General features: G+C 41.1%; 1 protein-coding gene across 2 annotated transcripts in view; it reads right to left on the bottom strand.

Moving 5' to 3' along the window:
• Positions 1-8,830: 8,830 nt before the first annotated feature.
• The window catches only part of BTNL9 (butyrophilin like 9), a 29,359-nt gene continuing 12,239 nt past the window's right edge, over positions 8,831-25,950 (bottom strand). The window contains exons 5-11 of one of the 2 annotated variants that reach the window (XM_032592599.1): positions 24,129-24,257; positions 23,912-23,944; positions 23,588-23,608; positions 14,117-14,137; positions 13,827-13,853; positions 11,403-11,429; positions 8,831-10,541 (exon numbers count right to left, since the gene is read on the bottom strand). In XM_032592599.1, the coding sequence (XP_032448490.1) occupies positions 9,919-10,541; positions 11,403-11,429; positions 13,827-13,853; positions 14,117-14,137; positions 23,588-23,608; positions 23,912-23,944; positions 24,129-24,257 (881 nt within the window). In that variant the 3' untranslated portion in view covers positions 8,831-9,918. The remainder of the gene's footprint in view (positions 10,542-11,402; positions 11,430-13,826; positions 13,854-14,116; positions 14,138-23,587; positions 23,609-23,911; positions 23,945-24,128; positions 24,258-25,950) is intronic. The other variant, XM_032592600.1, reaches the window with a different exon arrangement.

The raw sequence follows: 25,950 nt of genomic DNA, 5'->3' as shown, positions 1-25,950 counted from the left end.
CAAGGAGTGAATCCCACTTGATCATGGTGAATAATTCTTTGTAAATGCTGTTGAATTTGATTTGTTAGTATCTTATTGAGAATTTTTGCATCCGTATTCATCAGGGATATTGGCCTGTAGTTCTCTTTTTTTTTTTGCTGGGTCTCTGTCTGGTTTAGGAATCAAAGTAATACTGGCTTCATAGAATGAGTCTGGAAGTCTTCCTTCTCTTTGTATTTTTTGGAACAGCTTGAGAAGGATAGGTATTATCTCTGCTTTAAATATCTGGTAGAATTCCCCTTGGAAGCCATCTCGTCCTGGACTCTTTCCTTGGGAGATTTTTTTTAAAATTTTTTTTTCAACGTTTATTTATTTTTGGGACAGAGAGAGACAGAGAATGAACGGGGGAGGGGCAGACAGAGAGGGAGACACAGAACCGGAAACAGGCTCCAGGCTCTGAGCCATCAGCCCAGAGCCCAACGTGGGGCTCGAACTCACGGACCGAGAGATCGTGACCTGGCTGAAGTCGGACGCTTAACCGACTGCGCCACCCAGGCGCCCCTCCTTGGGAGATTTTTGATGACTGATGCAACTTCTTCACTGGTTATGGGTCTGTTCAAGTTTTCTATTTATTCCTGTTTGAGTTTGGGAAGTGCATGGGTGCTTAGGAATTTTTCCATTTCTTCCAGGTCCAGTTTGTTGGCATATAATTTTTTATAGTATTCCCTGATAATGGCTTGTATTTCTGAGGAATTGGTTGTAATAATTCCATTTTCATTTGTGATTTTTATCTATTTGGGTCCTCTCTCTTTTCTTTTTGAGAAGCCTGACTAGAGGTTTATCAGTTTTGTTTATTTTTTCAAAAAACTAACTCTTGGTTTCATTGATCTGCTCTACAATTTTTTTTAGATTCTATATTGTTTATTTCTGCTCTGATCTTTATTATTTCTCTTCTTCTGCTGGGTTTGGGGTGTCTTTGCTGCTCTGCTTCTATTTCCTTTAGGTGTGCTGTTAGATTTTGTGTTTGGGATTTTTCTTGTTTCTTGAGATAGGCCTGGATTGCAATGTATTTTCCTCTCAGGACTGCCTTCACTGCATCCCAAAGGTTTGGATTGTTGTATTTTCATTTTCATTTGTTTCCATGTATTTTAAAATTTCTTCTCTAATTGCCTGGTTGACCCATTCATTCTTTAGTAGGGTGTTCTTTAACATCCATGCTTTTGGAGATTTGCCAGACTTTTTCCTGTGGTTGATTTCAAGTTTCATAGCATTGTGGTCTGAAAGTATGCATGGTGTGATCCCAAATATTTTATACTTATGAAGGCCTCTTTTGTGACCCAGTATATGATCTATCTTGGAGAATGTTCCATGTGCATTCGAGAAGAAAGTATATTCTGTTGCTTTGGGATGCAGAGTTCTAAATATATCTGTCAAGTCCATCTGATGCAATGTATCATTCAGGGCCTTTTTTCTTTATTGACCGTGTGTCTAGAAGATCTATCCATGTTGTAAGTGGAGTGTTAAAGTCCCCTGCAATTACCACATTCTTATCAATAAGGTTGCTTATTTTTGTGATTAATTGTTTTATATATTTGGGGGCTCCTGTATTCGGCGCATAGACATTTATAATTGTTAGCTCTTCCTGATGGATAGACTCTGTAATTATTATATAATGCCCTTCTTCATCTCTTGTTACAGCCTTTAATTTAAAGTCTAGTTTGTCTGATATAAGTATGGCTAGCTACCCCAGCTTTCTTGTGACTTCCAGTAGCATGATAGATAGTTCTCCATCCCCTCACTTTCAATCTGAAGGTGTCCTCATGTCTAAAATGAGTCTCTTGTAGACAGCAAATAGATGGGTCTTGTTTTTTTTTTATCCATTCTGATACCCTATGTCTTTAGGTTGCAGCATTTAGTCCATTTACATTCAGTGTTATTATAGAAAGATATGGGTTTAGAGTCATTGTGATGTCCGTAGGTTTCATGCTTGTAGCGATGTCTCTGGTACTTTGTGGTCCTTGCAACATTTCACTCACAGAGTACCCCTTAGGATCTCTTGTAGGGCTGGTTTAGTGGTGATGAATTCTTTCAGTATTTGTTTGGGAAGACCTTTATCTCTCCTTCTATTCTGAATGACAGGCTTGCTGGATAAAGGATTGTTGGCTGCATATTTTTTTTCTGTTCATCATATTGAAGATTTCCTGCCATTCCTTTCTGGGCTGCCAACTTTCAATAGATAGGTCTGTGACTACTCTTATGCATCTACCTCTGTAAATTAGAGCATGTTTATCCCTAGCTGCTTTCAGAATTTTCTCTTTATCCTTGTATTTTGCCAGTTTCACTATGATATGTCATGCAGAAGATCAGTTCAAGTTATGTCTGAAGGGAGTTCTCTGTGCCTCTTGGATTTCAATGTCTTTTTCCTTCCCCAGATCAGGGAAGTTCTCAGCTATGATTTGTTCTGGTACACCTTCAGCCCCTTTCTCTCTCTTCTTCTTCTTCTGGAATTATTATGATATGATTATTGTTCCCTTTGATTGCATCACTTAGTTCTCTAATTCTCCCCTCATAGTCCTGGATTTTTTTTATCTCTCTTTTTCTCAGCTTCCTCTTTTTCTATAATTTTATCTTTGAATTCACCCATTCTCTCCTCTGCGTCTGTGCTGTGGTCGCCTCCATTTTATTTTGCACCTCATTTGTAACATTCTTTAGGTCCTCCTATTTCTTAGTCCCTTGATCTCTGTAGCAATAGAATCTCTGCTCTCCTCTATGCTTATTTCAAGCCCAGTGATTAATTTTATGACTATTATTCTAAATTCTTGTTCCATTATAATGCTTACATCGTTTTTGATCAATATGTTAGCTGTCGCTACTTCCTGGAATTTCTTCTGAGGAGAGTTCTTCTGTTTAATCATTTTTGGGTATTCCCTCGGGTGGCTCCAAACTGCAGGGCACTTCCCCTGTGCTGTCTGGAGTAAGTTGTGTTGGTGGGCGGGGCCGCAGTCAGACTGGTGTGTACCTTATCTTCCCCTCTCCCACGGGCACGGCTCACCGGAGTGGTGTGGCCCCTGTCTGGGCTATTTGCACACTGCCGGGCTTGTGGTGCTGCTTCAGTGGGATCTGGTGTATTAGCCAGGGTGGATCCGCAAGGTGCAAAGGGGCGGGAGGGGCAGGCTTAGCTCGTTTTGCCATGGGTGGTCCCCTTTGAGAGGGGCCCTGCAGCACCATGAGGGAGGCAGACTCATCAGATGGATGGATCCAGAGAAGCACAGCACTGGGTGTTTGCACAGTGCACGCACATTTGGTGACGGGAACTAGTTCACTTTGTGGTTTCAGCTGGGGGGTGGGAGAGGGAAATGGTGCTGGTCAGCACATTTGTTCCTCTGCCAAGCTGAGCTCTGTCTCCCAGGACTCAACAACACTCCCTCCCAGTGTCCTCTTGCCCTCCCCGCTCTCCAAAAGCAAAGCTGTTGACTTTTAACATTCCAGATATTAAGTCCAGCTGGCTGTCAGAACTCACACTGTCCAGCCTCTGCTTTTGTGCCAGACTTCATGGGCTCTGCCTTGCCAGGTGGGCTGCCCCTCCACTGCCCTGGCTCCCTCCCACCAGTCCGTGTAGCACACATGGCTTCTCTGCCCTTCCTACCCTCTTCCATGGGCCTCTTGTCTTTGCTTTGCTCTGGAGAGTCCATTCTGCTGGTCTTCTGGCAGTTTTCTGAGTTATTTAGGCAGGTGTGGGTGGAATCTAAGTGACCAGCAAGACGTGGTGAGCCCAGCGTCCTCCTACACCATCATCTTCCCTTCCTCCATCTATTTTTTTATTTTTTTAAATTTACATCCAATTTAGTTAGCATATAGTCTAACAATGATTTCAAGAGTAGATTCCTTAATGCTCCTTACCCATTTAGTCCATCCCCCCTCCACACCCCCTCCAGTAACCCTCAGTTTTTTCTCCATATTTATGATTCTCTTCTGTTTTGTCCCCCTCCCTGTTTTTATATTATTTTTCCATTGATGGATGAATGGATAAAGAAGAAGTGGTATGTATATATACAATGGAGTATTACTTGGCAATCAAAAGGAATCAAATCTTGCCATTTGCAACTACATGGATGGAACTAGAGGGTATTATGCTAAGTGAAATTAGTCAGAGAAAGACAAAAATCATATGACTTCACTCATATGAGGACTTAAGAGACAAAACAGATGAACATAAGGGAAAAGGAACAAAAATAATAGGCTATGTTTTTTTGTACCTGAGGTTCCCTCCCAAGGTTGCCAGCAGAGGGACTTAATTTAACTTAAATAACCCATTTTCTTGTATTGACCTTGTTTAGTTTAATACAGTTGGTCCCTTTTCTTTCTTCTTTCACATACTGAGAGCAACTTGTCCATCAGGAAAGTGACAGTTTAAAAATGTGGTCAGTACCTGATCCTACAATGAGGTTGTGAGCTCCCAGGTTAGTAGATGTCAGATGACAGATGGGCCCCCGTCTGTGTGGGGTTCACCCTTCCAAAACCAACTTCAGGCCAAAAAAAACCTCTCATCAGTGCCCCCATGCTAACCAACTCCACCCACTACTTCTGTTTCCCAGTTCTAGGTCTCTCCCAAATCTCTTGCTGACCAACTCTTTGCCAAGATCACTTTCCAGGAGAGGTTTGGAGAACATATCAGGCAGGCAAGCAGCCATGACAGATACACACAGCCCCACAATGGCATGGCTTTGGGCCTTGGTCTACAAAATCATCTCCAAATTGTTGCTGGGAGAGAGGAAGGCAATGAGAGTTCCTCAGCCTGATGCCAATTGTGGCAGCCAGTACACAGGGGTCTGCTGGCTGGAGGAAGAGCCTCCCAAGTCTCCTCAGTGTGTGGAGGGGCCATGAATCTTGGTGTGTGTGGGAACAAGTTCCAAGCCAGGAATTTGGAAGCAGGCACAGTCACCAGACACAATGCTGCCTGGATACAGGGTGGAGGAGCCAGTGGAAGAGCCTGGGAAGGAAGCACATGGAATGATGGGAATGGGGTGAAGGTCAGACCCAAGGTTGTGGATACCAAACCAAAGACCCCCATGCTGGAGTAAGGTTGGGAGAATGCCAGCATTGTTAAGTTTGCAATAATCCCTTTAAATTATTTTTGAAAAAAAACCCTTTTTTTAACACTTAAGAGCCAGATGGTTACATTTGGAATACTTTCTGTAACAGTCAGATTTTAGATGTTAGAAACTAGTACTGCAGCCAGAAGGGAGGCTTAATTCTGGAAAATATATCTTTTACAATAGTTTCAATATAAAAAGCATTTTTAAAAACAAATTTTGGCTCATGTATGAACACATAATGATAATCTTAGGCTTTCTACCTCTGATGTGGCCATAGTCTTTAAGGGGAAGAACAAGCATTGCTATCCTCTGAAACAGCATCTACTGGATCTTATGTTGCTGTGTGTGTATGAATGAACCCGCTTTTATGCTTGTATTTTTTTGTGTTGAATACTTATTTTGAATTTTCATATTTATGCTTTGATTACTCATTATAGAATTGATTTGCATTGACCATAAACTAATTTAAAACTTGTGACATAAATACGTGGCTAAAAGAGGAGCTCATTTGTTTTGTGTGGGGCAGAGAATGGGAAAGATACTGGAAAGGAGGAGTCACCAAAGCCTTAGGAGTGGAATGTTCATGGTGAGATGCAATTCCCTATCCTCCATGGAGAGGAGGGTGGGGGTACTTGCCACTCCCCTAGACCAGCCCTACAAAAATTATATATAATTTTGTGGTGTGTACCACCCAATGTTTTGCATCTTACGTGATGGGATTGTTGGTCTGCCCAGAGAAAGAGAAAACTGAAGGGCGTGGTCCTTGGAGACAGCCTGCCCAACTCCTGCTTTAACACAGCACACACACAAGGTGTGTGTTTCCTCTGTCAAAAAAAAATATCTGGAAAGCTATCTAAATTGAGCCACTTTGATGCACTATCCATCCCAAGAATGTAGTCTCCAAGTGAGCAGACCCAATATCACAGAAGCCTTGGTATATCCTGGCATGAACAAATGGAGCAGAGCTTAGGGGTTCAGCCCAAGCTGAGGCAACTGAGGAATGGGGAGGACCCAGGGGAGGTATGGCTGCACTGTTTCCTTCATCTCTCCTTCTTGCCTCATTATTGAGAGAACAGCAAAAGTTGTCAGAGGGAGGAAGAGAAGGTCTCTAGAAGCAGAACAGCACCCCCCCCCCCACAGCAGGCACACAACCTGTCAGATGTCAGAGTTGGATAGGAGCCCAGAGTTTGCAAACTGGGCACATCACTTAATAAAGTTATATGAACATTGTGGGCTCTGCCATTGAGGAACAAGAAAGAAGGGCTCTATCTACAGAGGCAATCAAAGGCAGTGATTTGAAAACTATGACAGACACGAAAACATGTCATGTCACTACCTTGTAGTGTTAAGACTATCCAAGCAGATGGTTTTGACTTACAATTATATATTTTAAAAATATTTTCTTGTAGGGGCACCTGGGTGGCTCAGTCAGTTAAGCGTCTGACTTCGGCTCAGGTCATGATCTCACAGTTTGTGAGTTCGAGCCCCGTGTCAGCCTCTGTGCTGACAGCTCAGAGCCTGAAGCCTGCTTTGGATTCTGTCTCCTTCTCTCTCTGCCCCTCCCCACTTGTGCTCTCTCTGTCTCTCAAAAATAAATAAATGAAAAAAATTTTAAAAATGTTTTCTTGAAATTGTTTCCATTTGCATGAAGCAGATGGAAAAAAAACATTGGCTTACTTTTTTAATTATAAAAGTAATAATACACACTCCCTGTAAAATTTATGGTGCAACAGTACCCATAGCATATACAGACCATTTTTATCTGTTCTCCTAGTAGCAAGTATGTGGTATTCCACCCTTGCTTTCACTGCTGCAGTGAACATCCTCTTATATATTTAGGTGCTGGTATGAATATTTATGTAGACCAGATTCTTGAAATGGAACTTTTCAGTCAGAGGATGCTCACATTTAGAAATTGGTAAACATTAGGAAAATTGACCTCAAAACTTTCCAATTTATAAGCCCACCAAATGTGTTGAAGTGCTCAATCCATGGGGATATGTGTTTCCCCTGTAAGATTCCCACGGTGCCAATAATAACTTTATTCCCTTCCTCTGTTAAGGTTAAGGCCCTCTCTCAGCTCTGCCCGCACTTGTGAGTTAGCCAGGCCTGGGCTGCCTCAAGCAAGGGAAGCCTCACTTCACAGTTGTATTTTTACACAGCATTGGGATACACACAGAAGTTCTGTGTTCACTATTTCCCAGTTTTGAGGAATAGCTACATGAAAAATGCAAACAGTGGACAGAACTGAATATATCATGTCCTATTTTTAGAAACTTTCAAGAGGGTCATGGTGTTTGACTGGAAGGAGACTTGGGTTTCTACTCTGAATATTCCAGCCTCTCAGGTGGCCTCCAGCATGGGCTCTATGGTTCACAAAACATGTAGCTGACTAAGATCCCTTTCAACTTTAAAGCTAGGCTTCCCCATTACTGAAAATGCACTGGTAGAGCTATAAGTTATTTAAAAATAATTTAACTTGCCTTTTGTATCAGCTGTTTGTTTTTGTTATTTAATGAATAAAAACAATATTAAAGTAATGGATAATCATTGTATACAGTCAAGGAACATACTTCTAATGTTATCATACAAATTTGTGAGTAGGACACCAAAATATTTGCACACTAATACAAATGATTATACATAACCAATTTTTTCTGAATATCATACATGGTATGTTAATAAGGCTATAGCTTTTAGAAAGTTTTTACTTTAATTCTGGTTAGTTAACATACAGTGTTATATTAGTTTCAAGTGTACAATATAGTGATTCAACAATTCCATACATCACCCAGTGTTTATCATGACAAAAGCACTCCCTAATTCCCATCACCTATTTAATCTATGCCCTGACTGACCTCCCCTCTGGTAACCATCAGTTTGTTCTCTACAGTTAAGAGTCTATTTCTCTTTTTTAATTATGTTTATTTAATTTTTTGGAGGGGAAGGGGCATAAAGAGAGAGGTGGGCAGAGGATCCAGAATGGGTCTGCGCTGACAGCAGAAAGCCAGATGCAGGGCTCAAACTCATGAGCCCTGAGATCATGACCTGAGCCAAAGTCAGACACTTCTTAATCAACTGAACTACCCAGGCACCCCAGGAGTCTATTTCTTGATCTGCTTCTCTCTCTCTCTGTTTTTCCCTGTTTCCCCATTATTTCTCTTAGCATTTTTTAAGTTTTTATTTTATTTTTAAGTTTTATTTTTAAGTTTTTATTTAAATCCAGTTAGGTAACATACAGTGTAACATTAGTTTCAGGTGTACAACTTAGTAATTCAAAACTTATCTACAACACTCTGTACTCATCACAAGTGCCTTCTTTAATCCTTATCATTTATTTTACCCATCCCCCCCACCTCCCCTCTGGTAACCATCAGTTTGTTTTCTATAATTAAGAGTCCGTTTCTTGGTTTGTCTCTCAATCTCTTTTTTACCATTGCTCCTTTGGTTTCTTAAATTCCACATATGAGTGAAATCATATGGTATTTGTCTTTCTCTGACTTATTTCACTTAGCATAATACTCTCTAGCACATCCATGTCATTGCAAATGGCCAGATTTCATTCTTTTTTATGGATGATTAGTGTTCCATTATCTATATATCATCTATCTATTTGTCTATCATCTATCTATCTATCTATCATCATCGTCTCACTCTCTCTCTCTTCTTTATCCATTCATCACTCAGTGGGCCCTGGGCTGCTTCCATATCTTAGTTATTGTAATAACGCTGCTATAAACATCAGGGTGCATGTATCCCTTTGAATTAATGTTCTTGTAATCTTTGGATAAATACCCAGTAGTGTGTTTCTCAAAGGAACCTTCATTCCTTTTGTGGAAAACAAAAAAGCTAAATTCTGGGTGCTAGGCGTGTTATTGTTTCTAAGCTGTCAAAACTGACAGAGCTAGGAACCATATGCATGCAGACACACATCTATCTACCTACTTACATACCTACCTACCTATACCTATCACATGTGTGTGTGCTCCACATATCTGTACATATTAAAAAAAAACGTGAGTTCATAGAGTTACCTTTCATTTTCTTCTTTCCTTTTTCTGCATTTTTGTATTTATTTTCTGACTGAGAAACCTCTCGGCACACTTAGGGAATTTTCTTATTTGCTCAATTCCTTGTTGATCAATTCTTGTCATTATTCATTATAATGTTCAAGCTGTCTCATAACTGGCTAGTGGAGCCTCTTCATCCTAGTTCCTATGTCCCCATCTGTTCTGAGCACATTTGAATACACAATGTTCCAGATTCACCTGTACTTTCTCTGCTCCAACCCTGGAATCAACCATTTCTCCCAGTTCATTTCAGTGAGAAATGCCATTTAACACTGGGATCTAAGCCCTAAGTGAACTCATTGCTTATGAAGTGTCATTGCTTCTAGACATTTTAGAACTAGAAAACATATACAAAAAGTATAAAAAATATACAAGCTAACCGATTCTTCTTATCCAGTCCAGTAAGATTTCCCTCCATCTTTCCTCCATTCCAGTTTCTTTCTGGTCTTCCACAGTGCATACTGTGGCTACTGACAGCATGAATTTATTGTTATTCATTTGCTTTTTCTTACCATCCACACAAACAAGCTTTGGAATTGCCTCTTTTTCTTAAAGAAAATTGTGTGTGTGTGTGTGTGTGTGTGTGTATTTATATGTATATATGTGTATACACACACCTATAAGCAAAGGTTCCTCTTTTTGTTCCCTTTCTGCTGTGCTGAGTCTTTAGCCTTTGCTGACATTTTTGTGATGCTTCCTCCGTAGAAGCGGGAGAGCAAAAAGTATCCAGGAAGCCGCCAAAGACCCAGACCCGCAGGCAAAAGATTGCCTCACTATAGGCCCAGGGTGGGATCTGTGGGCTCATAGGGCTGTAACCAAGTGTCATGGTCATCCTCTTCCAGGTCTTGTGTCCCCCTAATAGGCAATGGACAGATGGTTAGGGGATCCGGGTGTTCACCACCGTCGTGAGCTCTGGGCCTGAAATACGCACAGAGCGTGCCTGAGAAGGTGTCGGTAAAGGTGAAGATGTGGGAGCCGTCGGACACGTTGAAGAAGGACAGTTTTCCTGCCTCCCAGTCCAGGAAGATGCCCACGCGCCGGGGCGGCACGCGCAGGGTGAGCGGGATGCGGTGTGGGTCCAGGACGAAGTACTCACAGTGGTTCCACAGCCCCATCACCCAGTAACCGCTGGCCGGGCTTAGGCGCACTGGCTCCAAGCGGGGAACTGCAGCCAGACACACACCCAGGAACCAGCGGCTGCGCCGTCCCACATACACTTCCCAGTAGTGTCGGCCAGCTGAGAAGCGCTCACAGCTCAGCACGCACGTCTGCTCAGAGAACCGCTGCTGGTCCCCCGCCACAGAGCCGGACACTGCTGCGCAAGAGGACACGCTCTTGCCATCCTCGGAGACCACCAGGCTGCGGTGCGCCGAGGCCGGATCTAGGGTTACATGCACTGTGCAGAGGCACGGGTTTAAGGTTTGTGGAGGACGGTTCTGGGCCCTGCCTGTCCCCTTCCCTGACAAGTAAACCGTAGTGCTCCTGGTGGTCATTCCCACCCTAAAACCATCCCTGTTTACTGAAGCAGCTTGCAAGTCACTCCTGAGCACCTGAAAGCCGCAGGAGGAATCATATTTCTTTCCTAAAGTTTCCTGAATGCCATACTAGGTGCCACGGAGAACAGAGATAGAAAACAAGATAGATTCGTGGGAGATGGAGGCAGGCTCACTTCTCCCAACTCCTGGTCAAGGTGAAGAGGCTCCTGGCTGGTCCAATTCCTGGATGCCACCACTCTGTGTGACCTTGAGATCATCATGTGAACTCTGAGCATCAGTTTTATAGCAATGTTAGGATTTTAAAATGGAAAGGGACCTCTGAGATCATCTGGTCCAGTGCCCTGCACTTCAACACCTCACCCCTCAAAGCACACCCATTTGATAGATGAGAACCTTAAGGATCTCTTCTTTCAGATAAGAGGTTCCTACAAACAGGCCCTAGAAGCCTTCCTGCCAGATGAAAACAAATCTGGTAAAACACAGAAAATGATGTGCTTTTAAAGAAGATATGCGCATGTGTGAGTATAATGTGCATGCACAAAAATGTGCATGTGTGAGTATAATCAGATGTGCACATGCAGGCATATGTGTCATGTCGTATATGTGCAAAGGTAGGATTATGCTGTATGTGTGTGTGTGCATGCAGCCTCCATACTTGGCTCTTGGACAGACCCTTCCTCTAATCTCAGATCTCTCCACCTCCCTTGTGTTTAAAATCCAGCCAACCCAATCACAAGTTACAGTCCCTTGACTTCAGTTACCTGCATATTGTTGGGCTGCTCTCCACTCTGAAACCAAGCAGAAAGGAAAACAGGTTTAGAGATCTGAGCCAGTAACTCTAGAACGTTGAGGGAGACTCAAGATGCATGAGGAATGACACAAACCCAATGATCTTCCTACCGTGACAGGTAGAGTCCAGACTGGTCTGGGTTCACCATGGCATTTCTCTGGGAATTTAGAATTGGGTAGGTGGGTGGTGTCAGTGCTGGGTTATACCAAATCTGTATGCAGTTTAACCTTGTACTGAGAAAGGCAGGAGAACAAAGGATGTAGGCAAAGAGAACCAATACAGGTGGCTGAGATGCCCTGAAAGTTGCACATGAAGTTTCAATCTGACCAGCAGGCTCAGTCCAAGGGGGCCTGGTTGAACATGGCTCCTGTCCTAACATGTCCTTTAGACATTCTGTCTTGCATCCTTTCTTAATATGAACCATTCTGAGTTGATTTCTGTTTTGTTTTATCTTATTTTGCTTTACAACAGATAAATCAACAAATCACAAAATAGCAAAAGTAATAGAAGTTTTCAGAGATTCATAAATTTATAGCAGGGCCTTTCAAACCTGTTTTTACATCAGAATAACTAGTAGAAATTTATTTTTTTTAAGTTTATTTATTTTGAGAAAGCAAGCTAATGGGGGAGGAGCAGAGATAGAGGGAGAGAGAGAATCCCAAGAAGGCTTGCCACTGTCAGTGCAGAGCCTGATGTGGGGCTCGAACTCCCATGATGTGGGACATCATGACCTGAGCCAAAGTCAGACGTTTGACTGGGCCACTTAGGCACTTTTGGATTTTTTAAAAAGATTTTGTAAATTTATTCTAAAATTTAAAATGGACCTAAAAATGTCCGTTCACTTTTAAAAATGTCCATTCACTCCCAGAAAAGGAGAATAACTTGTACTTTTGGGTACAAAAGCCATAGCAGTGAAAACAATGAAGTAATAGGTGGTCAAAATATAGTCCTATCTACACATGGGAACCAAATATGAACTAAAAGCAATACCCACATCAATGGGGAAATCACAGATGATGTAGTAGATGGCAACCTTCAGATGGATTAAAGACATACACATAACACATATAAAGTGAACAGAAGAAAGTGGAAGAGAGTATCTTTGTGACCTAAGTGTGAGGAAGTTTTTCTTCAGTAGAATTTCAAAAACACCTGACATAAGGTAAAAATTTGATGAAGATATATCTGCATAAGAATATTAATCCCTCACTGGTATTAAACATTGTAAATTCCTTCTTTAATCTGTCACCTGCTATCAGCTATGTCCATGGTTTCCTACTGAAAAGAAATAATTAATTTTGATAAAATCTAATTCATCAAATTTTTATCTTATGACTTGAGTTTTTGAAACTTTGTTGGTGATATGTGTATGTATGTACACATGTCTCCTTGAATCAATAAAAGAAAGATAGTAACCTCATACTAAAAATAGCCAAAGGACATGAACTTGCAATATTCAAAAAAGGAAGCCCCAAAAGTCATCTAGCATATGAAGAGATGCCCAAACTTCTTAGTGTCCAGAGGAGGACAGACTGAAAGAACAATGAGCAATCACTCATCTCCATTGACAAGCTAACTTAGAAAGCTGGCTCATATGGGATGTAGCATGTGGAACCTCCATGCACTGCCAATGGCAGGATGATGATATTGCCTTTGGGGGATCCCTCTATCCCACTTAGTGACATATCCCCTCCCCCATGGACCAGCAATTCCCTTCCTTGGTACACATCCCAGAGAAATATCCACATAAAGCCAGAAGGCAACACATTTGAAGCTATTCAGTCAGCAATCTGTGTGGTGGTATGGAGTTAGAGGCAGGCTGGATGTCTGTTCCAAGAAGGTGGCTGGCTAAAATGGAGTACTCCACAGCAAGGAGACACAGACCAGATGTGGTGGCAGGGATGGGTATTAAAACACAGTGATGAGTGAAAAAAGCAAGGAACAGCCCAAGACTGTAAATGTCATTTACAGAAACTAAAATGCTTGTGCACAAAGAAGAAATTCACCTTTTGCAAGAATACATACAAAATAAAGCTAAACATTAGACTCCTTTATGTAGGGAATGGAAGAAGGTATAGGGGAAAATATTTACATATAGGTCAACATGCCCACTCTAGACCCACAAGTCACAGTCTTTGAGGGTCGGTACCAGGATCTAGATGATTCTGATGTGCAACCATAATTTTCACCAATGGCTTACTATATGCTTACACCTCAGGACGATATAAAAGTAAATATAAGAGCAAAACTAGAATATAACTTCTATTAAGTGACATACATTAATGCATGCCATGTGCCTGTGGAATAAACCAGAATGAAGCGTGGTTGGTTAGTCAGAGTGAGTGGGATGTTGAGATGTAAAGTGGACAGTGGGAGGGAGACAGATTTCACTCACCAGCCTGGCCTTCAGCCCTTCTCCAGTCTGAAGCAGTCATGGAAAAATGGAATCAGAACATCAGGTCAGTGCTGCTTCCCTGCTCACACACTGCATTTTGCACCCACCCCTGCCCTTCTCCCCTTTCTCCTGACACCCACATTGCTATCAGCATTTTCTCCCACCACCCACATTGCTATCAGCATTCCATACTGGGCATCATAGTTGGTTGAGATATGAAAAGAACATATATGGAAAATCAGATGCTAAAAGATAGACAAGAAGAAATAATCCCAAAAGGGGTTACTTACCAAGCTCTGTCTGAAGCTTCCCTGTAAGCAAAACATACAGAGAAAAACATCAGTCTTTGGGTAAGGGGAACTACCTTCCCAAGGTAGTTAGGCCACTGGGAAGAGGTTTCTTAGTCTTAAACCACTGCTCACCACATCTCATCTTAGTCTCTGTACCACCAATCTATGGGATTCTTATGCTTCATCCTATTCTTTGCTCTAAGGCAAAAATCTGCACAAGGCTGGGAAAGAAAAACAGGTCCTGATACTAAGGGGCTTCTTTCCAGGGCTCATGTCTGGTTTGAGAGACTACTGCTCTTTTGCTCTGAAATCAGAAACTTTTCCTAGGGAGGAGGTCCTTCATAAGTCCAGGCATTGAACACAGCCTGTGTAAGCCTCAGGGTCACTTACTAGGTACACTATTTAAAAGACTGGGAAGACATCACACTCAATTATTTCCCCTGGCCAGATATTAAGACCTTGATATTTTACCACTAGAAATGCATTCCTTTGACTTCTCCACCTTATGTCTCATTCTAAAAGTAAATCATTCTAGCAAGAAGCTTGGGAAGATGGCAGAGGTGGAAGACCCTGAGTTTACCCCATCCCATATTTTTAACTAGATATCATCTACATCCAAGTTAATAAACCGCACAGCAATCTGAAGACTAGCAGAACAAACTCCACAACTAAACACAGAGATGAAGCTGCATCTGAAAGGTTAGAAAGGTCAGAAAGGTAAGGGAAGCTGTCTGTAGGAGAGAAGGAGCTGCACACATGGAAAGAGCAGAGAAATGGGCCCTCACACCAGGGTGTTCACACGTGGAAGAGTGAACCATATTTTAAATATTTTATTTATTTTTAATTTTTAAAATATTTTATTTTAAAATAAAATATTTTAAATATTTTAAAACCATAATATTTGGTTTTAAAAACCAGAGGGACTGAATTCCTTGAGTCTGTAAAACCAGTGGGACTTGGAGTCTGGAGATTTAAAAGTCAGCTGACTCAGTTCTGGGCAAGTCCAAGGGTGAGTGATAGTTGGGTCACTGCCCTTAAGGAGACAGCAGCCCACACAGAGAGGCAACATAAAAATCACAGTTTACACAACACTGGAGACAAGCAGGAGATAGAGTTGTTCATACTGATTTCAGAGCATGTTAGGGGACTTCAAAAATGAGAGAGCTGGAAGATGCCATTTTCCTTCCCCAAACCCCAGCATAAACACAGAGCCACCTATGGGAGACAGGGCTGCACAGACACTTTCTATAAAACCCACTAGCAGTATGCCATGTCCACAAGTTCTCCTGGGGACTAGCACACACCAACCAACTTACTAGCTTTGATCCTGGACTCAGGGAAAATTTTGTTAAGCTATGTCACCTCCAGTCATGCATCCCCAACCACTGTTGAGCACAAGTACCAGACATGCCCAGCCATCCTCACTCTCTTGCCCAGGCTTTTGCCCCTAGAAACCCCATAACATAGCCACCAGCCCCTGGAGTGTTTCAGGGTATCTGGCATAGGATTAGTGATCCAGCACAAACTTTGCTAGCATTGTCACCCGGCTCCCAAGTTCCCCAGCAGTCATGCCCCCTTAGAGTTGACCTGCCTGGGTCCTACTAACATCACAGAGAGCAAGCACAGCCCACAACAGGCAGCTAATTAGAGAAGACAACTACACTGAAAGGAAAAGTGACTCAAGACACAACAGCAGGACATAAACAACACATATTGGATACTCTCATGAACTGCCAGGTGTGGTAAAGAGGGGACAATGTACTGCAGGACACTCCAGGACCCCTTCTTCGTAAAGTCACTACTTCCAAATTCAGAAGACAGTTGAATTTCTTGAATAGAAGGAGAGATAAAGAATCTCTCAGACACACAAAAACTAAAGGACTTATGACCACTAAACAAGTTCTGCAAGAAATATTAAAAATGAATCTTTGAAGATGTGGTATATATAAAATGGAATATTACTCAGGCATAAAAAGAGTGAAATCATTTGCAATGACATGGATGGAGGTGGAGGGTATACCATATGATTTCACTCCTGTGTGGAATTTAAGAAACAAAACAAAGAAGGAAAGGGGAAAAAATAAGAGAGATAAAGGCAAACCAAGAAACAGATCTTAATTATAGAGAATAAACTGATGGCTACCAAGGGGAAATGGATGGAGGAGGGGTTAAATAGGTGATGGGGAATAGGGAATGTACTTAATATGATGACCACCAGGTGTTGTATGGAAGTGTTGAATCTGTTGAATCACTATATTCTTCAGCTGAAACCAATATTACAACGTATGTTTACTAACTGAACCTAAACAAACACAAAAACAAAAAGACATAAGATGACAGAATGGTTAAAAAGGAAGACCCATCTAGGGGCATCTAGGTGGCTCAGTCGGTTAAGCATCTGACTTCAGCTCAGGTCATGATCTCATGGTTCATGGGTTCAAGCCCCATGTTGGGCTCTGTGCTGACATCTCAGCATCCATGTTCATTAGGGAATTTGGTCTGTAGTTCTCCTTTTTAGTGGGGTCTTTGGTTTTGCAATCAAGTTAATGCTGGCTTCATACAATGAGTTTGCAACTTTTCCTTTTATTTCTATTTTGCTATTTATGCTCTGCTGTGCAGAAGCTTTTTATTTTGATGAGTTCCCAGTAGTTCATTTTTGCTTTTGTTTCCCTTGCCTCCATAGATGTGCTGAGTAAGAAGTTGCTGCGGCCAAGATCAAAGAGGTTTTTGCCTGCTTTCTCTTCAAGGATTTTGATGGCTTCCTGTCTTACATTTAGGTCTTTCATCCATTTTGAGTTTATTTTTGTTTTTTTTTTAATTTTTTTTTCAACGTTTATTTATTTTTGGGACAGAGAGAGACAGAGCATGAACGGGGGAGGGGCAGAGAAAGAAGGAGACACAGAATCGGAAACAGGCTCCAGGCTCTGAGCCATCAGCCCAGAGCCTGACACGGGGCTCGAACTCACAGACCGCGAGATCGTGACCTGGCTGAAGTCGGACGCTTAACCGACTGCGCCACCCAGGCACCCCTTGAGTTTATTTTTGTAATACACATTCTTTTCAAGTCCGCACACGATATTCTCCAGAATAGATCACATATTAGCCCACAACACAACCCTCAACAAATTCAAGATTGAAATCATACCATGCAACTTTTATGACCATAATGCTATGAAACTAGAAAACAACCACAAGAAAAAAATATGGAAAGACTACAAATACATGGAGGTTAAATAGCATGATACTAAACAATGAATTTCTGGTCAACCAGAAATCAAAGAAGAAATTTAAAAAGTACATGGAAACAGATGAAAATGAAACCACAATGGGCCAAAACTTCTTGGATACTGCAAAACTGGTTCTAAGAGGGAAGTTGAGAGCAATACAGACCTACCTCATGAAGCAAGAAAAAGCTCAAACAGCCTAACCCTGTACCAAAGAGGTTAGAGAAAGAACAACAAACAAAACCTAAAACCAAAAGAAGGAAAGAAATAATAAAGATTAGAAAATAATTAGGTGATATAGAAACTACAAAAACCATAGAGCAGATTAATAAAACCAGAAGCTGGTTCTTTGAAAAAAAATCCATAAAATTTATAGCTTTTTATCCAGACTTATCAAGAAAAAAAGAGAAAGGACTCAAATAAATAAAATCACAATTGAGAGAAGAGAAAGAACAACCAACACCACAGAAATACAGTCATAAGAGAATATAATGAAAAATTGGACAAACAGCAAATTGGACAACATAGAAGAAATGGATAAATTTCTAGAAATATATAAACTACCAAAACTGAAACTGAAGGAAATAGAAAATTTGAACAGACTAATAACCAGCAAAGAAATTGAATCAGTAATCAAAAAAACTCCCAAAAAATAGAAGTCCAGAACCAGATGGCTTCACAGGAGAATTCTACCAAACATATAAAGAAGGGTTGATTTGGCCATACTTTTGTGTGTCCAATTCTGGGTTCTCTATTCCATTCCATTGGTCTATGTGTCTCTTTTTGTGCCAATACCATACTGTCTTGATGATTACAGCTTTGTAGTACAGGCTAAAATCTGGAATTGTGATGCTTCCAGCTTTGGTTTTCTTTTTCCACATTACTTTGGCTATTCAGGGTCTTTTGTGGTTCCATACAAATTTTAGGATTGCTTGTTCTAGCTCTGAGAAGAATGCTGGTGCTATTTTGATTGGGATTGCACTGAACGTGTAGATTGCATTGGGTAGTATGGACATTTTAACAATATTTGTTTTTCCTGTTCATGAGCATGGAATGCTTTTCCTTTTCTTTGTGTCTTCTTCAATTTCTTTCATAAGTTTTCTATAGTTTCCAGGATACAGATCTTTTACATCTTTGGCTAGGTTTATTCCTAGGTATTTTATGGTTCTTGATGCATTTGTAAATGGAATTGGTTCCTTGATATCTCTTTCTTTTTTTAATGTTTATTTATTTTTGAGAAAGAGAGAGACAGAGAGCAAGCAGGGGAGGGACAGAGAGAGAGGGAGATACAGAATCTGAATCAGTCTCCAGACTCTGAGTCATCAGCACATGCCTGATGTGGGGATAGAGCCCACAAACCATGAGATCATGACCTGAGCTGAAGTCGAACGCTTAACTGACTGGGCCACCCAGGTGCCCCCCCTCCCTTGATATCTGTTTCTGTCACTCCATTATTGGTGTACAGAAATGCAACTGATTTCTGTACACTGATTTTACATCTTGAGACTTTGTTGAATTCATGTATCAGTTCTAGCAGTTTTTGTGTACAGTCTTTCAGGTTTTCCTGAAATGAAGAGTATCATGTAACCTGTGAAGAGTGAAAGTTTGTCTTCTTCTTTGCCAATTTGGATGCTTTTTATTTCATTTTGTTGCCTGATTGCTTAGTCTGAGACTTCCAACACTATGTTAAACAAAAGTTATGACAGTGGACATCCCTGTCATGTTCCTGATCTTAGGGGGAAAGCTCTCAGTTTTTCCCCATTGAGGATGATATTAGCTGTGGGCCTTTCATATATGGCTTTTATGATATTAAGGTATGTTCCTTCTATCACAACTTTCTTGAAGGTTTTCATTAAGAAAGGATATTGTATTTTGTCAAATGCTTTTTCTGCATCTATTGATAAGATCATATGGTTCATATCCTTCTATTAATGTGATGTATCACATTGATTGATTTGCAGATATTGAAGCAGCCCTGCAGCCTAGTAATGAATCTCACCTGATCATGTGCTATCAACAACAGTCAAATTATGGAAAGAGACCAAATGTCCATCAACTGATGAATGGATAATGAAGATGTGGTATATACATACATACAATGGAGTACTACTTGGCAATAAAAAATAATGAAATCTTACCTTTTGCAACAACATGGATGGAACTGGAGGGTATTATGCTAAGTGAAATAAGTCAGTCAGAGAAAGACAGATATAATATATTTTCACTCATATGTGGAATTTGAGAAACTTAACAGAAAACCATGGGGGAAGGGAAGGAAAAAAATAGCCACAAACTGAGACAGGGCCAAACCATAAGAGACTCTTAAATATAGAGAATAAACTGAGGGTTGATGGAAGAGGGTAGGGTGGAGGGTAAAATGGGTGATAGGTATTGAGAAAGGCCCTTGTTGGGATGAGCACTGGGTGTTGTATGTAGGTGATGAATCATGGGAATCTATTTCTGAAGCCAAGAGCACACTGTATATTCCGTATGTTAGCTAACTTGACAATAAATTATATTTTTAAAAAAGTAAAAAAAAAGAAGAGTTAATACCTATTCTTTTCAAACTGTTCCAAAAAATATAAAAGAAAACTTCCAAATTCATTCCATGAGGGCAGTATTACCTTGATGCCAAAACCAGATAAAGACACCAAGGAAAAAAAGAGAGAGACAGAGACAGACGGAGAACTACAGGCCAATATCTCTGATGAACATAGATGCAAAAATCCTCAACAAAATCCTAGCAAACCAAATCCAATAGTACTTTTAAAAAATCATTCACCATGATCAAGTGAGATTTATTCCTGGGCTGCAAGGGCGCCATATTCACAAAGCAATCAATGTGATACATCACATCAATAAGAAAAAAAGATAAGAACCATATGAGCTTTTCAATAGATTCATAAAAAGCATTTGACAAAGTACAACATCCACGCATGACAAAAACCCTCAACAAAATAGGTTTAGAGATAACATGCTTCCACATAATAAAGGCCATCTATGAAAAATCCACAGCTAATATCATCCTTAATGGGGAAAAATTGAGAACTTTTCTTCTACAGCCAGGAACAAGACAGGGATGTCCACTCTCAGCACTGTTATTTAACATAATCCTGGAAGTCCTAGCCTCAGTAATCAGACAACAAAAAGAAATAAAAGGAATCCAAACTGGTAAGGAAGTAGTAAGACTTTACTATTTGCAGATGACATGGTACTCTATATAGAAAACCCAAAAGACTCCACTAAAAAACTGCTAGAACTGATAAAAGAATTCAGTAAAGTCACAGTGTAACAAATCAACACATAGAAACCTGTTGCATTTCTATACACCAATAATGAAGCAGCAGAAATAAATTAAGGAATCAGTTCCATTTATAATTGTGCCAACATCAATAAGATACTTAGAGGGGCATCTGGGTGGCTCAGTCAGTTGAATGTCCGACTTCGGCTCAGGTCATGACCTTACAGTTTGTGGGTTCGAGCCCCACATCGGGCCCTGTGCTGACAGCCCAGAGCCTGGAGCCTGCTTCCGATTCTGTGTGTGTCTCTCTCTCTGCCCCTCCTCTGCTCATGCTCTGTCTCTCTCTCTCTCTCAAAAATAAATAAACATAAAAAAATTTTTAATAAGATACTTAGAAATAAACCTACCCCAAGAGATAAAAGAACTGTATTCTGAAAACTATAAAACACTGATGAAAGAAATTTAAGATGACACAAAGAAATGGATAGACATTTCATACTCATGGATTGGAAGAACAAATATTGTTAAAATGTCTATACTACCCAAAGCAATCTACACATTTGATGCAATCCATGTCAAAATATCAACAGCATTTTTCACAGATCTAGTACAAAGAATACTAAATTTTGTGTGAAACCATGAAGAATAGCCAAAGATATCTTGAAAAGGAAAAGCAAAGCTAGGTGAATCACAATTCTGGACTTCATGTTATATTACGAAGCTGTAGTAATCAAAACAGTATGGTATTGGCACAAAAATAGACACACATAGATCAATAGAACAGAAAACTCATAAATGAACCTACAACTATATGGTCAGTTAATCTTCAACAAAGCAGGAAAGAATATCCAATGGGAAAAAGACTGTCTTCAACAAATGGTGTTGGGAAAACCAGGCAGCAACATGCAAAAGAATGAAATGGACCACTTTCTTACACGATACACGAAAGTAAATTCAAAATGATTGAAACACTTAAATGTGAGACAGGAAACTACTAAATTCCTAGGAGAACACAGGTAGTAACATTTTTGACATTGGCCACGGCAATTTCTTTCTAGATACATCCCCCAAGGCAAGGAAAACAAAAGCAAAAATAAATTATTGGGACTTCAGCAAAATAAAAAACATCTTCACAATGAAGGAAACAATCAACAAAACTGATTGTTTTGTGAATCTGATAAATTACTCACACTTCCTTGCAAATTAGTATCCAAAATCTATAAAGAACTTATAAAACTCAACAACCCAAAACCAAATAAACATGAATAGACATGTTTTCCAAAGAAGACCAAGACATGGCCAACAGACACATGAAAATATTCTCAATATCACTCATCATCAGGGAAATACAAATCAAAACCACAATGAGTTATCACACCTATCAGAATGGCTAAAATCAACAACTTAGGAAACAACAGGTGTTGGCAAGGATATGGAGAAAGGGGAACCCTCTTGCACTGTTGATGGGAATGCAAACTGGTGCAGCCACTCTGGAAAACAGTATGGAAGTTTATCAGAAAGTTGAAAGTATAGACCAATTATGATCCAGCAATTGCACTGCTAGGTAGTTATCCAAAGAATACAATGAATACAAAGAATACAATGCTCATTATTGCAGCATTATTTACTATAGCCATGGAAGCAGCCCAAATGTCCATCAATTGATGAATGGATAAAGAAGTGGTGTGTGTGTGTGTGTGTGTGTGTGTGTGTGTAATGTAATATTATTTAGCCATAAAAAGAATGAAATCTTGCCATTTGCAAGACACAGATGAAGCTGCAGAGTATGATGCCAAGCAAAATAAGACAGAGAAAGAGAAATGCTGTGTTATTTCACTCATATGTGGAATTTAAGAAACAAAACAAACAAGCAAAAGGTAAATATAAGAGAGAAAGAGATAAAGACAAATCAAGAAATAGACTGGAACAAACAGAGGGGAGGTCGGTGGGGGTGGGTTAAATAGGTGATGGGGATTAAGGAGTGCACTTGTCTGTATGAGCATTGGGTGATGCATGGATGTGTTGAATCACTATATTGTACATCTGAAACGAATATAACACTGTATGTTAACTAACTGGAATTAAAAACTTTTTAAAAAAGTAAATCCTCCTAGGGGCACCTGGGTAGCTCAGTCAGTTGAGCATCTGACTTCAGCTCAACTCATTATCACCCAGTTCATGGGTTCAAGCCCCACATCGGGCTCTGTGCTGAACTCTTGCTCAGAGCCTGGAGCCTGCTTCAGATTCTGTGTCTCCTTCTCTCTCTGCCCCTCCCTTGCTCGTGCTCTCTGTCTCTCAAAAATAAATAAATGTAAAATTAAAAAATTAAAAAGTAAATCTTCCTAAGAAAGGCAACACTATACACTAATTTAGACCAGCGTGTTAATTACTTACTATAGTTGCCCTTCCACAGGACTAGGTGGACTACAACACAAGATTCTGGAACCTCATAATTTTGCCTGGAGTTTTATTGCAGCATGCAAGGTGGTTCCTGAGGTCTTCCCCCCACCCACCCACCCAATCCCCACACCTATTGTGGCCTTCTCCTCCATCTCCCCATTCCTTTGGATTCACTCTACCCTCCTCTGTTCAGGCACACAGCCCATGGTGCTGAGTTCCTTGGGGAGAAAAGTGAATCTGATAAATTACTCACACTTCCCTGCAAATTAAACGTGCCTCCCTTCTCAGTGTCATTTGCATTAAAAAGAGAAAGATATCCTAGGAAGATGAACGTTTAATGGTGGAATTGTAACCGAATCCTACAATTTGCAGGAGAGGGGCTGGCAGGGTTTGTCTGGGGTCTGAAGTCAGACATACTTCACTGCTGCACTCGAGTTATTTGGGGGTGGAGAGGTGGGCGGAGCAGAAGGATGGGTTTAGAATTAGATTGTTGCGGTCCATCACTCTCCACAGGGAGCCTAAACTACTGAACACCTTCCACCCCGCACGCATCGGGTTACCCCACTAGTCGGTAGCCTCACTGTGGGCGTGGTACCCAGAACTTACCCAGCTCTTCTGTGAGTCTCCCTAGAGAAAAAACGAAGAAAAGAGGAAAATCTCAATTGATGTACACTGAGGCTTCACTTCTCTAAAGTGCACAGACTCGGCCCCAGTGCGTTCTGAGGAACCAGGATGGGCTACACGCGAGGGAGGCCAAGCGGGCTCCGTGGCAGGGGAAGTGGCAAAGCAAACCTCCGCCACCGCGTTTCTCACTTCCAAGCGCCCCGGGTCTGAAGTACTCGCCTTCCTGAACCAGCAAATTCCCCCTCTCCCCACCTCCTTCAGCTAGTTAAGGGTGCGGGCAAAGAGCGCGCCTCTTTCCCTGCTTACCTTTGTCCTTCTCAGCCTGCTCCTTCAACTTTTCTGAAAAGAGGAAAGAAGGGGAGTGCACGTGACGGTACACACTCGCCTGCTGTTTCCAAGGCCCACCCCAGCCCCGCGTTTTCGCAAGACCGCACCTCTTCGGTGCCCTCTCCGCGGGCCTCCTCCTCCACTTTCCTCCCAGCAAAGCCTGAGACTGGCGGGAGGCCCCCAGCCTGCCCCGTACCTTGGGACCTACGTTCCTTCTGAAAGAAGTACAGCGCCAGCGTCAAGAGAAAAGCCAGCAGGAATGGCAGTCCCACCAGAGACCCAAGGAAAGCTCTCTTCCAGGGTGAGGTTCCGGGTAAAAATGCATCTGGAAAACACCCCACAAGGAGTTGTTTCGCTTTAGGCACCACTGAACACTAAGTGAGAAGACTATTCTGGACCCAGCGTGCCGGAAATCCTTCCAAGTTGGCAAGCATTAAACCTTCTGGGCAGCACCATAGCAATCTGTGAAAACGGGCATCATGACAGCGGCCGCACCACGCTCTCCCCAGGTAGGACCCTGAGGAATAGTGGCCAGCTCGAACTTGCTTAGTGGAAAAGGGAAATTGAAGGATGTGGAAGGGAGGTAGTGATGGACCCCACCTACTCTCCCAGCTTAGAACTTCTGTGACCATGGCTCTGTCCTCCCTCTACTCTCCACAATTGTCCTATATCTGAAGAACTTGAAAATCCAAGGTGTTGGTATCCAAAGAACGGTGAATTATTGCTCTCTACTGCTAGGGTCAACTCCACAAGTCATTTCATTTTGCCAACTTCTTATAAACACTTGCTTTTACTTCTCATCACACCTTTGGAAGAAATGTTAGCAAAATTGCTTAAGGGTTGACTACCAGTTCCCCCTTGTCCTCCCCAGGCTCACTGAGGAGGCTCTGCCCTGAAGCAAGATGTGGCCCAGGCCCACTCAGACAGGGGCTAGATGGCAAAGAGATACATGGAAAATGGAAGGTAACTCTTTCAAAATTCTTGTGGCAATTTAATGGAATAATTTGGTGTCTGTTAAAGATAATTATTTTTCAAGTGATGATTTTAGTTCAGTGGTCTTTTTAAAAATACATTTTTCTTTTTTATTGTGGTAAAATGTATAACATAAAATTTACCATCTTAACCATTTTTGAGAGTACAATTCAGTGGCATTAAGTTACTTTCACATTGTTGTGGATCATCATCATCATCCATCTCCACAACTCTTTTCAAATTCCCGAACTGAAATTCTACTCATTAAATACTAACTCCCCATTTACCAGCCACCCCAACCCAGTCTCTGGCAACTCCTATTCTACCTTCCATCTCTAAATGAATTTGATGACTCTAGTCACCTCACTGTAAGTGAATCAAACAATATTTGTCCCTTGGTGTCTGGCTTATTTCACAGCATGGAGTTTCCTCAAGAGTTAAAAATAGAACTACCTTATGATCCAGCAACTCACAATTAGATATTTACCCAAGGATACAAAAACAGAATTCAAAGGGATTACATGCACCTGTATGTTTATTGCAGTATTATCAACAATAGCCAAGATATGGAAGCAGCCCAAGTGTCCATTGTCTGATGAATGGATAGAGAAAACATGTATACATATACAATGGAATATTACTCTGCCATAAAAAGGATGCAATCTTGCTATTTGCAAAGACATAGATGGAGCTAGAGAGTTTTATGCCAGGTGAAATAAATTAGTCAGAGAAAGAAAAATACCATATGATTTCACTCATGTGTGGAAATTAAAAAACAAAACAAAGGAACAAAGGGAAAAGAAGAGAGAGAGAGGCAAACCAAGAAACAAACTCTTAACTATAGAGAACAAACTAATGGTTACCAGAGGGGAGGTTGGGTGAAGGATGGTTAAATAGGTGATGGGGATTAAGGAGTGCACTTGTCATGATAAGTACATCATCACTGGGTGATGTTTGGAATTGTTGAATCACTATGTTGTACACTTGAAACTAATATAACACTGTATGTTAACTAACTGGAATTAAAGTAAAAACTTTAAAAAGTT

The sequence above is a fragment of the Lynx canadensis genome, chromosome A1 (assembly GCF_007474595.2).
Source record: "Lynx canadensis isolate LIC74 chromosome A1, mLynCan4.pri.v2, whole genome shotgun sequence".
Lineage (NCBI taxonomy): Eukaryota > Metazoa > Chordata > Mammalia > Carnivora > Felidae > Lynx > Lynx canadensis.
Note: the sequence above shows the minus strand (reverse complement) of the source record. Positions and strands in the feature narration are given on the sequence as shown.